The sequence below is a fragment of the Oncorhynchus masou genome, chromosome 30 (assembly GCF_036934945.1).
Source record: "Oncorhynchus masou masou isolate Uvic2021 chromosome 30, UVic_Omas_1.1, whole genome shotgun sequence".
NCBI lineage: Eukaryota > Metazoa > Chordata > Actinopteri > Salmoniformes > Salmonidae > Oncorhynchus > Oncorhynchus masou.
Genome location: NC_088241.1, coordinates 60,290,423 through 60,307,420, shown reverse-complemented (window position 1 = coordinate 60,307,420; position 16,998 = coordinate 60,290,423). Strand labels below are relative to the sequence as shown.

At 43.4% G+C, this 16,998-nt stretch overlaps 1 protein-coding gene across 3 annotated transcripts in view; it reads right to left on the bottom strand.

The window, feature by feature from the left end:
* Nucleotides 1–16,998, bottom strand: part of LOC135522895 (lethal(3)malignant brain tumor-like protein 4) — a 127,422-nt gene that overhangs the window by 43,980 nt on the left and 66,444 nt on the right. For all 3 annotated transcript variants that reach the window (XM_064949575.1, XM_064949577.1, XM_064949576.1), the window contains 2 exons: nucleotides 16,723–16,905; nucleotides 14,180–14,329 (listed from right to left, as the gene is read on the bottom strand). In XM_064949575.1, the coding sequence (XP_064805647.1) occupies nucleotides 14,180–14,329; nucleotides 16,723–16,905 (333 nt within the window). The remainder of the gene's footprint in view (nucleotides 1–14,179; nucleotides 14,330–16,722; nucleotides 16,906–16,998) is intronic.

Here is a 16,998-nt window from a genome sequence, read left to right as displayed (position 1 = left end):
CTTGTTGTAGCGCTGAGTGGAAATAGGAAGAACGTGGATTTTAAGGATTATAAAAGTGTTGAAAACAAAGTATTGACAATGCTGAGTAAGAACTTAAACAGCAGCTCTTTGCTGTATTCGTTGACAGTCTCTCTAGTCATGGTTTTAAACCGTTTTAAAATGTCACAGTATCAACTTTGCTGTAGCTTTCTTTTATGCCTGCTAGTTACTGCAGAAATGGTAAATCGGAGACATCCGACTGGCCAGCTGTCTGGCATAGTGCACTTCATTTCCTCTCCAAGCCCACCAGGAAGGCAGAGTTTGTACCTTCAGACACATGGAATTGAAACAGTTTACCTACCCGGCACGCAGGGCAGCTGAATTGGCTGCACCTACCACCCAACAGCCCGAGACTAAAAATCTGTGTTTTTTTTACAGAAATGTTAGCGATCGATTAAGAAATAAGGAGATCGACTTGACCACTGGTCTAAGGAGCCAGAATGCCTCGCTTCGTTTTAGTTGACGTACGATGTCACCTCCTCTTGTAAACCTGGGATGGCTTACATCGAAGTATTTCACCATGATATAATAAGTCATCCCACTATAAAAGTACAACGGCTATATAGCATTAACACCATTGTACCATCGAACAATCTTCTGTACATCAATGGGCAATGTTCTCTTGACAGAGATAAATATCTGTGTCTGGTGCGGAGGTTACAGTAATGATAGGTCTGGGAATAGTGCTCATTGTGAACGTGGTATCTTCAGGCGTTTGGAAATTGCTCCCAAGGATGTACCAGACTTGTGGAGATCTACAATTATTTTTCTGAGGTCTTGGCTGATTGCTTTTGATTTTCCCATGATGTCAAGCAACGAGGCACTGAGTTTTAAGGTAGGCCTTGAAAAACATCCACAGGTACACCTCCAATTGACTCAAATGATGTCAATTAGACTATCAGAAGCTTCTAAAGCCATGACATAATTTTTGGGAATTTCCCAAGCTGTTTAAAGGCACAGTCAACTTAGTGTATGTAAACTTCTGACCCACTGGAGTTGTGATACAGTGAATTATAAGTGAAATAATCTGTCTGTAAACAATTGTTGGAAAAATGACCTGTGTCATGAAAAGTAGATGTCCTAACCGACTTGCCAAAACTATAGTTTGTTAACAAGACATTTGTGGAGTGATTGAAAATCGAGTTTTAATGACTCCAACCCAAGTGTACGTAAACTTAAACTTTAGACAATGCGTAAGGATAACTTGGCTATACAGTACATTCGGAGTATTCAGAACACTATGTTTTCACTGTTATGTTACAGCCTTATTCTAAAATGGATTAAATACAACAACAAATCTCAATCTACACACAATACCCCATAATGACAAAGCAAAAAACAGGTTAAGATTTTTGGGCAAATTTATAAAAAATATATTTTAGACTCTTTGCTATGAAACTTGAAACGGAGCTCACGTGCATCCTGGTTCCATTGATCATCCTTGAGATGTTTCCACAACTTGATTGGAGTCCATATGTGGTAAATTCAATTGATTGGACATGATTTTGAAAAGGCACATACCTGTCTATATAAAAAGGTCCCACAGTTGACAGTGTATGTCAGAGAAAAAAGAAAAACCAAGAGTCTGAATACTTACAGTACCAGTCAAAAGTTTGGACAAACCTACCCATTCAAGGGTCTTTTCTTTCTTTTTTTTACTGTTTTTTCTACACTGTAGAATAATAGTGAATACATCAAAACTATGAAATAACACATGGAATCATGTAGTAACCAAAAAAGTGTTAAATCAAAATACATTTTATATTGACGACAGCTTTGCATACTCTTGGCATTTACGTAGTGCTTAGTGCTTATGAAGCCTTTATAAGATGGACATGGTTTAAAGTGGGACAGTTTTCTCAACGAGAACGACCTGGACCAAGGTGTCTGTGGACAATCTACAGCAACACATCATACAGGTGCACGCTTTCAAAAAGTTACGGCTACTGCAAAATTCTCTCTTCTTGTCATTTAGCTGCGAAACGTCTTCAATTACATCCTCAGAGGCAGTAGAATGAATGCATGATGCCTGGCCTGAATATATCTGGTGGAGCAATTGAGATTAGAGGGCCGCATCACTGTAGCATAACTAGAAAGGACACGTCTATATACACATGATGACATTGACTTAAATAGGAATGTCTGTCTTAGTAAATCTATGGAGCATGAGTCTATGGAGCATATCTTTGAATGCATATCCTCCAAAAGGCATAACACCCATCTGCTCCACTTCGGAAAAGTTCCCTCATTGTCATCTCCTGTCAGACAGTGATTTAAAGGAGATTATACTGAGCCTCTGCCCTTCTTCCTGGATGACGTTACTTCTACAAGAGGATATTGACAGATCTAGAAGTAGTCAGAGACCATAACTGAATCCCCAATCAAATCTACTGCAAATGTCACACAGAAAAGGAAATGTTAAACCCTGCTGTTTGTGAGTAGATCATTTCTGAAAATGATGTGAAAAATAATTGCTGGACTGCTATCTCCTATGTAAACATGCAGTGCAAACTATTGAGAACTACTGAAAGTATTTCAAATCAGACCTTCAGACTACTGTATTGCCACCTCTTCTAGTGTGGGACTTACGTCTTCAATAATAAAGTGAGATAGTGAAAATATTTTACCGTTTGAATTGGTTACTTAATCCCAAAAGATTTTAGAGTGGCCTAACCTTAAATTCCCACAGTAAGAAATAACATTTTGAGTTGGCCAATTAATGTGCAGAAATTGCATGATGACTCATCCTGAATTTAATTCCGCTGCTATATCGACCGCTCCATACATTTAGTCTGAAAACTGTTGTCCTGAAGTCGTTTGTGCTAATGTCAAAATTAGGGTCGTTGTGATTGGATCGTCTCTAACCAATCAGAGTGTCAAAGCCAATGTCTTAATTCATGATTTGTGTAGGCCGGCTCTGGCCCAACCCATCGGTTTGTGGGACCAGTCAGAATGTATTCGCATTAAACAAGACGTTGGGGAGGAAAGAAAATCCAGACTCATCGTGGAAAAGAAATAAAACGCAAGTGGGCGCAGAGTTGGACCAGAGAGATATGGCCTGGGTAGTCAGGCTCATGCAGAAAAGCCATATACTGTGTTACAATGGCTTTGAGAATGGCCTGACTGTCAAAATGTTCCGTACAAATGTTTTGGAGTTAGTGTGCAGTATGACATGCAATGCTCTGAAAGAAGAGTTGGCTACAGCACATACAGTACAGCAGTGGTCACCAAACCGGTCGAACGCATTCTCTCCATAAGATCTCGTCCGGGATCTGTCTTTACGGACACCAATGCCGCTCGTGTTATAGTGGTCTAGTTCAGTGTTGAGCGTCATAGCTTATGTAGCATTAGTGTTTGCAATTTGTTGGCTATTGTGTAGTTGTTCAAAATGGATACTTTTGATTTGAAATGCTTTTTGGATAACCCTACGTGGGAGGTTTTCGACAAATGTCGTCGAGTTGATTTACTGACCTTGGCTGACCATTATTCTGTATCGATTCCGCAGAGTTAAGTTAAAGCGGAGGTTAAGCAACTGGTGTTAAATGTTTTGTTGGAAGAGCAGGTGCTTGTTTTACCTCTGCCTGAGCCTACTACCCCTGTAGGGGATGTTGTTGCTCCTCTAAGCCCGTTGGTGTCTGAGAACAAGGGCGAGGCTAAAGCTTCAGACACATTGCCCCCGTTTTGATCCACTCTCCCCACAGTCAACCGGTGATGCCAGGAGGGATGTCCGTTCAATACAGTTCCAACTGGAGGCGGACGAGAGAGCCGATACAGCCTTGCTTACTTATTTAGCACTGTTGGCGGTAGGTTTGCTTTTGGCTTGCTTTTGGACTCAGAAACTGATCTTGACCGAGGAGAGATTGGTGAGCCCTGCAGTACAGGTATGAAACAAGCCTACTTTAGATTAGAGGTCGACCGATTATGAATTTTCAAATGCCGATACCGATTATTGGAGGACCAAAAAAAAGCCGATGCCGATTAATCGGCCAATTTTTATTTTATTTATTTGCAATAATGACAATTACAACAATACACTTATTTTAACTTAATATAATACAAAAATATAAATAAATAATGAAACATGTTCAATTTGGTTTAAATAATGCAAAAACAAAGTGTTGGAGAAGAAAGTAAAAGTGCAATATGTGCCATGTAAGAAAGCTAACGTTTAAGTTCCTTGCTCAGAACATGAGAACATATGAAAGCTGGTGGTTCCTTTTAACATGAGTCTTCAATATTCCCAGGTAAGAAGTTTTAGGTTGTAGCTATTATAGGAATTATAGGACTATTTCTCTCTATACCATTTCTATTTCATCAATCTTTGACTATTGGATGTTCTTATAGGCACTTTAGTATTGCCAATGTAACAGTATAGCTTCCGTCCCTCTCCTCGCTCCTACCTGGGCTCGAACCAGGAACACATCGACAACAGCCACCCTCGAAGCAGTGTTAGCAGGCAATACTAATGCATGGCATTACCCATGCAGAGCAAGGGGAACAACCACTCCAAGTCTCAGAGCGAGTGATGTTTGAAACGCAATTAGCGTGCACCCCGCTAACTAGCTAGCCATTTCACATCGGTTACGCCAGCCTAATCTCGGGAGTTGATAGGCTTGAAGTCATAAACAATGCAATTCTTGAAGCACAACGAAGAGCTTCCGGCAAAACGCACGAAAGTGCTGTGTGAAAGAATGCTTACGAGCCTGCTGGTGCCTACCACCGCTCAGTCAGACTGCTCTATCAAATCATAGACTTAATTATAACATAATAACACACAGAAATACGAGCCTTAGGTCATAAATATGGTCAAATCCGGAAACTATCATCTCAAAAACAAGACGTTTATTCTTTCAGTGAAATACGAAACCGTTACGTATTTTATCTAACGGGTGGCATCCATAAGTCTAAATATTCCTGTTACATTGCACAACCTTCAATGTTATGTCATAATTACGTAAGATTCTGGCAAATTAGGCGGCCCAAACTGTTGCATATACACTGACTCTGCGTGCAATGAACGCAATATTGCCTGCTAACCTGGATTTCTTTTAGCTAAATATGCAGGTTTAAAAATATATACTTCTATGTATTGATTTTAACCTGTTGAAACTCTGGGGGCGCTATATCATTTTTGGATACAAAGACGTGCCTCTTTAACGCAATATTTTGTCACAAAAAGATGCTCGACTATGCATATAATTGGTAGCTTTGGAAAGAAAACACTTTGACGTGTCCAGAACTGCAAAGATATTCTCTGTGCATGCCCTAGAACGTGAGCTACAGGCAAAACCAAGATGAGACGGCATCCAGGAAATGAGCAGGATTTTTGAGGCTCCGTTTTCCATTGTGTCCTTATATGGCTGTGAATGCGAGAGGAACGAGCTTGCCCTTTCTGTCGTTTCCCCAAGGTGTCTGCAGCATTGTGACGTATTTGTAGGCATATCATTGGAAGATTGACCATAAGAGACCACATTTACCAGGTGTCCGCCCGGTGTCCTGCGCCAGCCTTGGTGCGCAAAACTCAGCTGCAAGTATTTTTCCATGAAATTTAGAGAAGAAAGCAGGCTTCCACGAACGATATATCAATGAAGAGATATGTGAAAAAACACCTTGAGGATTGATTCCAAACAACGTTTGCCATGTTTCGGTGATATTATGGAGTTAATTTGGAAAAAGTTTGACGTTGTAGGTGACTGAATTTTCGCTTTCGTTTCAGCCAAATGTGATGTACAAAACGGAGACTTATTCCTACACAAAGACGCTTTCAGGAAAAACTGCACATTTGCTATGTAACTGAGAGTCTCCTCATTGAAAACAGCTCTTCAAAGGTAAATGATTTTATTTATTTGGTTATCTGGTTTTTGTGAAAATGTTAAATATTCCTGCTAAATGCTACTCAAAATGCTAAGCTAGCTTAGCATACTCTTACACAAATTAGTGAATTGCTATGGTTCAAAAGCATATTTTGAAAATCTGAGATGACAGTGTTGTTAAGAAAAGGCTAAGCTTGAGAGTAGGCGCATTATTTTCATTTTATTTGCGATTTTCAGAAATCGTTAACGTTGCATTATGCTAATGAGCCTGAGGCTTTAGTCACGATCCCGGATCCGGGATGGGGAGTTTCAAGAAAGGCATTGGTGCTTATGGTTGGGTACAGTCGCGCAACGACTGTGCTTTTTCCGCAAATGCGCTTTTGTTAAATCATCCCCCTGCGTTGCATAGATTATATACAACGCAGGAAACACTAATTAAACTAGTAATATCATCAACCATGTGTAGTTAACTAGTGATTATGATTGATTGATTGTTTTTTAAAAGATAAGTTTAATGCTAGCTAGCAACTTACCTTGGCTTACTGCATTCACGTAATAGGCAGGCTCCTCGCGGAGTGCAATGCAATCAGGTGGTTAGAGCGTTGGACTAGTTAACTGTAAGGTTGCCAGATTGAATCCCGCCGAGCTGACAAGGTAAAAATCTGTCATTATGCCCCTGAACAAGGCAGTTAACCCACCGTTCCTAGGCTGTCATTGAAAATAAGAATGTGTTCTTAACCGACTTGCCTAGTTAAATAAAGATTAAATAGAGGTGTAAAAAATGTTTGTTTTTTAAAATAATAATAAATAAAAATTTAAAATCGGCCAAATCGGTGTCCAAAAATACCGATTTCCGATTGTTATGAAAACTTGAAATCGGCCCTAATTAATCGGTCGACCTCTACTTCAGATTCTAACACTACATACAGTACCGGTCAAAGGTTTGGGCACACCTACTCATTCAAGGGTTTTTCTTTATTTTTACTATTTTCTACAATTGTAGAATAATAGTGAAGACATCAACACTATGAAATAAAAAATATGGAATCATGTGGTAACCAGAAAAGTGTTAAACAAATCAAAAATATATTTTATATTTGAGATTCTTTAAAGTAGCTACCCTTTGCCTTGATGACAACTTTGCACACTCTTGGCATTCTCTCAACCAGCTTCATAAGGTAGTCACCTGGAATGCATTTCAATCAACAGGTGTGCCTTTTAAAAGTACATTGTGGAATTTCTTTCCTTCTTAATCTGTTTGAGCCTATCAGTTGTGTTGTGACAAGGTAGGGTGGTATACAGAAGACAGCCCTATTTTGTAAAAGACCAAGTCCATATTATGGCAAGACCAGCTCAAATAAGCAAAGAGAAATAACAGTCCATCATTACTTTATGACATTAAGGTCAGTCGATACGGAAAATGTAAAGAACTTTGAACATTTCCTCAAGTGCAGTCACAAAAACCATCAAGCACTATGATGAAACTGGCTCTCATCAGGACCGCCACAGGAAAGGAAGACCCAGAGTTACCTCTGCTGCAGAGTATAAGATCACTAGAGTTAGCAGCTTCAGAAATTGCAGCCTAAATAAATGCTTCACAGAGTTCAACTAACAGACACAGCTCAACATCAAATGTTCAGAGGAGATTGCATGAATCAGGCCTTCATGGTCAAATTGCTGCAAAGAAACCACTACTAAAAGGAAACCAATAAGAAGAGACTTTCTTGGGCCAATAAGCACGAGCAATGGACCTTAGACCGGTGGATATCTTTCCTTTCGTCTGATGAGTCCAAATTTGAGATTTTTGATTCCAACCGCTGTGTCTTTGTGAGAAGCAGAGTAGGTGAACAGATGATCTCCGCATGTGTGATTCCCACCGTGAAGCATGGAGGAGGAGGTGTGATGGTGTGGGAGTGCTTTGCTGGTGACACCGTCAGTGATTTATTTAGAATTCAAGGAAACACTTAACCAGTATGGCTACCACAGCATTTTGCAGCGATACACCATCCCATCTGGTTTGCGCTTAGTGGGACTATCATTTGTTTTTCAACAGGACAATGACCCAACAGACCTCCAGGCTGTGTAAGGGCTATTTGACCAAGGAGAGTGATGGATTGCTGCATCAGATGACCTGGCTTCCACATTCACCAGACTTCAACCCAATTGAGATGGTTTGGGATGAGTTGGACTGCAAAGTGAAGGAAAAGCAGCCAACAAGTGCTCAGCATATGTGGGAACTCCTTCAAGACTGTTCAAAAAGCATTCCTCGTGAGGCTGGCTGAGAGAATGCCAAGAGTGTGCAAAGCTGTCATCAAGGCAAAGAGTGGCTACTTTGTTTAACACTTTTTTGGTTACTACATGATTCCATATGTGTTATTTCATAGTTTTGATATATTTCTACAATGTAGACAATAGTAAAAATAAAGAAAAACCCCTGAATGAGTGGTCCAAACTTTTGACTGTTACAGTAAATACATCATGTACAGTAGCAGCTGTACTTTTGAATTGAGCCTGAAATCGAGGCACTAAAGGCAGTTCCCATGGAAGAAATGTCAGTATTTCCAAGACTGGCCAGAGACAGAAATAACCTTGAGGATCAGCCAAGTTGAGCAAACACCATCCCAGAGGAATAGTTTGTTGATGTTTCATAATATGCAAATCAGCTCAAAGAGCAGCAAGTTCATTACTTAAAATTCTCGAGGGGTCTCTTCTCCCCAATTTAAAGTTGACTCGACAAACATTGAACGATTAATGAGACGAAAAGAGGGCGAGGTGGTAGGACTTCCTGTAGGACGGCCCAGGAAACTAATCAAGGATTCATTATATATTCCTTTTTTTTTAAATGTAAACAAACACATGAATGAGGGTGGTTCTACCAATTCTGTACCTTTTGAGAAGTGTAACTTGGTAAAAAAACAAACATTTGATTTCACCTAATTTGTACGCTGTCATAAATAGCATATGTTCAAAAAAATATATAAAATCCCATCAAGTCCCATTAAGTTAAAAAATGACTATAGTAAGTGCCCATTAAGAGCAAACGGGGCTGACCCTAACAGAGTTGATGATTTCATCTTAAATCAGCCATAAATCCTATTGTGACAGGGGGAATGGAAGCTTGTTGTATGCAACAGGGAGGGGCAATTGAATGCGAGCTTCATAAAAATGTTGAAATCGCTAAAACATTTCTAGCCTGTCTATCTATGGGTATCATAAAACACCCCAAAATGGACAAAAAGAGTAGAACCAGCTCACCTACTTTTACACTATGGTTTCACTATTACATTTTCAATGTTTCTTTTGAAATGAATATTTTAAAAGGACTAGTTTCACCACATTAAAACAAGAGTTCAGTTCACGTAAAAGTTGACCTTAAAATGAGGCACAGACGTAAATGAATCACTCATCACATTAAATACATTATAATCTTCAGAAATTACTCTGTAAAAGCAACAAAAAAACTTGCGCTTTATAATGATGGTAAAAATTTGGAGACGTTTTGAATCTTAAGTGGGTTAAAATCTTCATAGAAGTCACAGAGGGTACACAGAGGGACATGTCAAAATGCTGAATGAACCCGATTTATTGAATTCTCCATGTGGTCGATATTAAAAGGTCACTTAATTTAATATAACAGGCTTTTAAAATAAAAAAATGTAGCACTCATTCCGTGAAAGATGTATAAATCCTATAGAAAGTCATGCTGTGCATAAAAAAAGAGTAATTTCTATGCCTTTACCGCCCTTTCTCAAGCAGATTATGGTCAGAATAAGATAGAGAGGAGACAAAATATGACTGCTGCATTGCTGCAGAATAAAGGCATACTGGGATTTTATTTTTACTGCATCACGAGGGAGAGATGCCAGATCAGGAATATTGATACAGATGTCTTGCATAACAAACTCCAATGTATGTTTTTGTCAAATACAGTCGGATCAGCCACAATCCTAATTTTAGGCTTAGGCACCTCTCTTTTTTATTTAACAGGAAACTTGCATAATCTTCAAGGCATGCGGTAATCTTTCACAAAGGGTTTAACCAACAGTTCCTCCTCTTAACAACAGGAGAACCTGTCTAGCCCCAACAACAGGAGAACCTGTCTAGCCCCAACAACAGGAGAACCTGTCTAGCCCCAACAACATGAGAACCTGTCTAGCCCCAACAACAGGAGAACCTGTCTAGCCCCAACAACATGAGAACCTGTCTAGCCCCAACAACATGAGAACCTGTCTAGCCCCAACAACAGGAGAACCTGTCTAGCCCCAACAACATGAGAACCTGTCTAGCCCCAACAACAGGAGAACCTGTCTAGCCCCAACAACAGGAGAACCTGTCTAGCCCCAACAACAGGAGAACCTGTCTAGCCCCAACAACAGGAGAACCTGTCTAGCCCCAACAACAGGAGAACCTGTCTAGCCCCAACAACAGGAGAACCTGTCTAGCCCCAACAACAGGAGAACCTGTCTAGCCCCAACAACAGGAGAACCTGTCTAGCCCCAACAACAGGAGAACCTGTCTAGCCCCAACAACAGGAGAACCTGTCTAGCCCCAACAACAGGAGAAACTGTCTAGCCCCAACAGCAGGAGAACCTGTCTTGCCCCAACAACAGGAGAACCTGTCTAGCCCCAACAACAGGAGAACCTGTCTAGCCCCAACAACATGAGAACCTGTCTAGCCCCAACAACAGGAGAACCTGTCTAGCCCCAACAACAGGAGAACCTGTCTAGCCCCAACAACATGAGAACCTGTCTAGCCCCAACAACAGGAGAACCTGTCTAGCCCCAACAACAGGAGAACCTGTCTAGCCCCAACAACAGGAGAACCTGTCTAGCCCCAACAACAGGAGAACCTGTCTAGCCCCAACAACAGGAGAACCTGTCTAGCCCCAACAGCAGGAGAACCTGTCTAGCCCCAACAACATGAGAACCTGTCTAGCCCCAAAACAGGAGAACCTGTCTAGCCCCAACAACAGGAGAACCTGTCTAGCCCTAATAACAGGAGAACCTGTCTAGCCCCAACAGCAGGAGAACCTGTCTAGCCCCAACAACATGAGAACCTGTCTAGCCCCAAAACAGGAGAACCTGTCTAGCCCCAACAACAGGAGAACCTGTCTAGCCCTAATAACAGGAGAACCTGTCTAGCCCCAACAACATGAGAACCTGTCTAGCCCCAACAACAGGAGAACCTGTCTAGCCCCAACAACATGAGAACCTGTCTAGCCCCAACAACAGGAGAACCTGTCTAGCCCTAATAACAGGAGAACCTGTCTAGCCCCAACAGCAGGAGAACCTGTCTAGCCCCAACAACATGAGAACCTGTCTAGCCCCAAAACAGGAGAACCTGTCTAGCCCCAACAACAGGAGAACCTGTCTAGCCCCAACAACAGGAGAACCTGTCTAGCCCCAACAACAGGAGAACCTGTCTAGCCCCAACAACATGAGAACCTGTCTAGCCCCAACAACATGAGAACCTGTCTAGCCCTAATAACATGAGAACCTGTCTAGCCCCAACAACAGGAGAACCTGTCTAGCCCTAATAACAGGAGAACCTGTCTAGCCCCAACAACAGGAGAACCTGTCTAGCCCTAATAACATGAGAACCTGTCTAGCCCCAACAACAGGAGAACCTGTCTAGCCCTAATAACATGAGAACCTGTCTAGCCCCAACAACAGGAGAACCTGTCTAGCCCTAATAACAGGAGAACCTGTCTAGCCCCAACAGCAGGAGAACCTGGCTAGCCCCAACAACATGAGAACCTGGCTAGCCCCAACAACATGAGAACCTGGCTAGCCCCAACAACATGAGAACCTGGCTAGCCCCAACAACATGAGAACCTGGCTAGCCCCAACAACAGGAGAACCTGGCTAGCCCCAACAACAGGAGAACCTGTCTAGCCCCAACAACAGCAGAACCTGTCTAGCCCCAACAACATGAGAACCTGTCTAGCCCCAACAACAGGAGAACCTGTCTAGCCCTAATAACAGGAGAACCTGTCTAGCCCCAACAACAGCAGAACCTGTCTAGCCCTAACAACATGAGAACCTGTCTAGCCCTAACAACATGAGAACCTGTCTAGCCCCAACAACAGGAGAACCTGTCTAGCCCTAACAACAGGAGAACCTGTCTAGCCCCAACAACATGAGAACCTGTCTAGCCCCAACAACATGAGAACCTGTCTAGCCCCAACAACATGAGAACCTGTCTAGCCCCAACAACATGAGAACCTGTCTAGCCCCAACAACATGAGAACCTGTCTAGCCCCAACAACATGAGAACCTGTCTAGCCCCAACAACATGAGAACCTGTCTAGCCCCAACAACATGAGAACCTGTCTAGCCCCAACAACAGGAGAACCTGGCTAGTGTGTGCCTGGCTAGTGCGGGCTGTATGAGGGGAAAACCATTAAATATCAATCTCACTAGGATGCAGGGTTCTATAATCTGCTTGCTCTATATGATATTATTGTGCCCTCCCTCCCTCCTGCTCTCTCAGGTAACATCTGCGACAGTACGGCTCTGTAATGACAGAGCATTTGCGTTTACATGAGCTTTGGACGAGGCGGGGATGTCTCTCCCATACCACATCAGTCTGCTGACAGGAGAGGGTAAATCATAGTGGCAGAGGTAGGGAAAGGGATGAAAACACAATCTGTAGGGATCTGTAGCCATTTCTGTTATGAATTGATGATTGTGTACACTTTGGCTAGAAATGTCTTGGGGTAATATTTGGTTTGACTTGAATCAATACTGCAGATACAGTAGGGATGTGTTCTAATTTAAAATAGGTTTTGTGGGATTAGGGAGATTGGAGGTGTAATTGAATCAATCAAGCATTACATGTGTGTGTGTGTGTGTGTGTGTGTATAAACAAATGCCTCGTATTTAGTGACGGAGGGGAAGAAAAAAAAATCGATAGAGTTACATGTTACAATTTTATTTTGGATGATATTATATTATAAAATCAATACTTTGACTCAAACTCATTAGCTAGCGCTGGTCGGCTGTACCTGCGCCAGTATTGTTCATTTTATATCTTGTTCTCCATCGTCTTTTTATATAGTCAGCCATCATGTTTACAGCACTTTTATATCCCTGACTGATCAAAACTAATTTTCTCTCTGCAGAAGACATATAGTGTGCAATATGTTGGATACATATAGAATCGTGAGGATCATATCGGCACCTAAGTATCATGGGAAGTATCGTATGGCGAGGTCCCTGGCCTCCGCATCCCTACTCGTGTCTCTGGGATCTGCACAGCATCGAAGTGCTCTGACCACACTCCAACCACAGAGACAGACTGAGGCGAGTGGAGCCAGTGTAGCCCAGGGCCAGTTCTGGATCAGTGCCCCTGCATCAACACCCTGTCAACCCCACCGGCAACAGCCCCAGGGAGCCTCGCTAAAAGCCGGGTGGCAGCACAAGCAGCTGTATAAAAAGGCCCTGCTAGAAAGCACAGAGACCGATGTGACGGAGACGCAGAGCAGTCCCACACTGACTCAGAGAGAGGAGATGCAGGTGGTGCTATAAGATGAGATGCCTAATGCTTTCATATAATATTGACAGAGGAGGAAATTGAACTGGGAGGAGATACCGACGCACAAAAGTACAATTCAAAATGGCTGCCATTTGGAAGATACTGTACAGTACAAATGACCAGACCTCCTATTTACAAACAAAAATAAAAAAAACGGATTTAATTTCAAGAAATTCAGCTCAGTAATGACCTCCTCTCACTCAAAAATCAAAATCATCTGTTGTACATATCCTAACAACGTGGTCAACAGCTACTATGGTTCACCAGAGTAACCGGTCTTATCCGAAGATGCAGAGTAGTGAAACCGCACTACCTCATATTCTCCCAGCACGGTAGGGAGATCGGATGGCCTCACACCTTTGACCTGCTGAGAGTATGGAGATATAGCAATACCATTTGCACATATTGTGTTGACCCGAACCATACAGTGCTGACTTGTAATATTCCTTTCACGTTGTCGTTTGCAGCATAGATACATAATCAGGCCAGCTCAGAACAGCTTGGATAGCTCAGTAGTCTAACAGTGCTCCCGAGTGGCGCAGCGGTCTAAGGCACTGCATCTCAGTGCTAGAGGCGTCACTACAGACACACTGGTTCGGATCTAGGCTGTATCACAACCGGCTGTGATTGGGAGTCCCATAGGGCGGTGCACAATTGGCCCAGCGTCGTCCGGGTTTGGCCGGTGTAGGCCGTCATTGTAAATAAGAATTTGTTCTTAACTGACTTGCTCAGTTGAATAAAGGTCACACAAAAAAGAGTCTTATGGCCTGAGGTGTAGTGTACAGTCTACCTGCTGGGTAGCCGGCCTCTCTTCCCCAGAGAAAGCAGTTTCTGTCCTTGAGCCGTGACTGGTTCCTCCCTGGGCTCTCTCTTCACCAGGGGGTTGGCTGGGGGGCGACCTCTGAGGCGAGCAGCCCCCTCGTACCCCGACAGCATTACCCTGAGAGAGAGAGAGACATGGGGAGGGGAGAGAGTGAGTGAGTGAGGATAAACATTTGAGAGAAAGAAAGAGTGGGAGAGGGAGGGGTGAGTGAGGATAAAGAGGGTGAGTGGGCAGGGGAGAGAGAGGATAAAAAGTGAGAGGGAGATCGAGAGGGTGAGTGGGCAGGGTAGAGAGAGGATAAAACGGGAGAGAGAGATCGAGAGGGTGAGTGGGCAGGGGAGAGAGGATAAAAAGGGAGAGAGAGATCGAGAGGGTGAGTGGGCAGGGGAGAGAGAGGATAAAAAGTGAGAGGGAGATCGAGAGGGTGAGTGGGCAGGGGAGAGAGAGGATAAAAAGGGAGAGATCGAGAGGGTGAGTGGGCAGGGGAGAGAGAGGATAAAACGGGAGAGATCGAGAGGGTGAGTGGGCAGGGGGAGAGAGAGGATAAGAGAGAGATCGAGAGGGTGAGTTGGCAGGGGAGGGAGAGGATAAAACGGGAGAGATCGAGAGGGTGAGTGGGCAGGGGAGAGAGGATAAAAAGGAGAGAGAGATCGAGAGGGTGAGTGGGCAGGGGAGAGAGAGGATAAGAGAGAGATCGAGAGGGTGAGTGGGCAGGGGGAGAGAGAGGATGAAGAGAGAGATCGAGAGGGTGAGTGGGCAGGGGGAGAGAGAGGATGAGAGAGAGATCGAGAGGGTGAGTGGGCAGGGGGAGAGAGAGGATGAGAGAGAGATCGAGAGGGTGAGTGGGCAGGGGGAGAGAGGATGAGAGAGAGAGAGAGAGAGAGAGAGAGAGAGAGAGAGAGGATAAGAGAGAGAGAGATCGAGAGGGTGAGTGGGCAGGGGAGAGAGAGGATAAAACGGGAGAGATCGAGAGGGTGAGTGGGCAGGGGAGAGAGAGGATAAAACGGGAGAGATCGAGAGGGTGAGTGGGCAGGGGAGAGAGAGGATAAAAAGGGAGAGAGTGAATGATGTAGAGAGAATGGGAGGATAAACATTAGAAAGACAGCTACACAAGCAGAAAATCAATAGGGACTGCAAATAGCCTTAGAGGAGATGTGGGGCGTCTACATATAGTTGATTTGAATTATTTAAAATCAACATGTGTGTTTAACAGGGGGCATGAAGTTCAGGTGAGGATGCTCTCTGCTAAAGACAAGGATATGGGCTCAATTTCATACAACCACACGTTGCAGTGTTGCCATAGCATGAACAAATGTTTTTGTCAGTACTACAGTGGAATAATAACACAGAACTGTATCGGATGCTGTAAGAACAGTGTCTAGACACACCCAACAGCGAGATGCCTCCGTAGTCCGTACTGAGAGGTGCATGCAGGATTACCAATGGTCTTGCTTTTGTACTATACACCCAGACCAGAGATAATAAAATAAACATTTAAGGAAGCATTTTCACGTACTGTAAGCGATCGATAATCACTAAAACAAATGCTGACCTTGAACATAAACATCCTCATGAGTAACCACTAGTACAGCCTACTCTTACAGTCTTTGGCAGGTACCACAACTTGACACCATTCCAAATCATATCACAAACACAGCATTACTTTAATTAGCTTCTCGAAACAGCCCAACAAATGAAATTTTAATCTGACATTACATCCGAAACATTAAAGACGCCTCGGAGTTGATAATCGAGTTTGTTTTATATTAAAACTGTCCATCACGGCTCGGCTCCCGTTAGGCTATTAGACTTGAAAAGCTTCCTACTGTAAACCCTGGCAGGCTAGCCATCCACAGCCCGACCGGGCCTAGATGAATGGAGCAGACCCAATGCAATTGCAGAAAATCCCTCTGAGCAGCGTGTAAACTAAGCCGATCAGCGGTGCGGAGTCGGCGTTTCACCAAACACTTCTGATTCTAAACACTTATGTATCTGCTGTGGACACGTGGGGAAATGCAATTCACCTTAAAAACGTATCTGACAGAGAAGTCAACAACACGTGATCTGCCTCGTCTCCGACTCCACCGTTTGACGGAAACATTGTAACCTTGGAATTTGCAGAGAGTGGCGTGTGGTCCTCTCTTATGCCTTTTAGATAAAGCCGTAAAAATGTCATGACAGCTGCTCCTTTGCTAGATTAGAACAGAATCAGGTTCCTTCAGTGGAATATGAGACAATGGTTAAATTACATTGGATTGCATTTAGCCAAGTCTTCCCTCCTTCCAAGGCTGTAGGCAGTTTCAATTAGAAATCTCAGTTGGGTGGCGACACCGACAGTGTTTAAAGACTAAAAATGCATCCCTTCCTCCTCCACTCGTCACTTATATCTGACATGTCAGGATGGGTGAAAGCTTTCATTAGTGAGGATGGAAGGAAGAATTTTAACCCGTTTCAAACAGGGCCAGCAGGCCACCCTGACGCGTCATCACAATGACATCACACCCCCTCACCTGGTCTCCATGGGAACATCCTGGGGTGGCGTGGCTTCCTCCTGATCATCGGCGGTGCACAGCCTCTTGGTCTTCTGGACAAAGTGCACAGGGACAAAGGTGATCTGCTTCTCGCCGCCCAGACGGTCGGGCAGCACAGCCTCCTTCTTCATGTTGATGTCAGAGTAGGGACAGCCAAAGGCACTGTGGAGAGGAGAAGAGGAGGGAGGGGTGAGAGAAAGAGAGAGAGAGAGAGTGACAGAGACAGAGAAAAGTAGACAGAAAGATTGAGCCAGG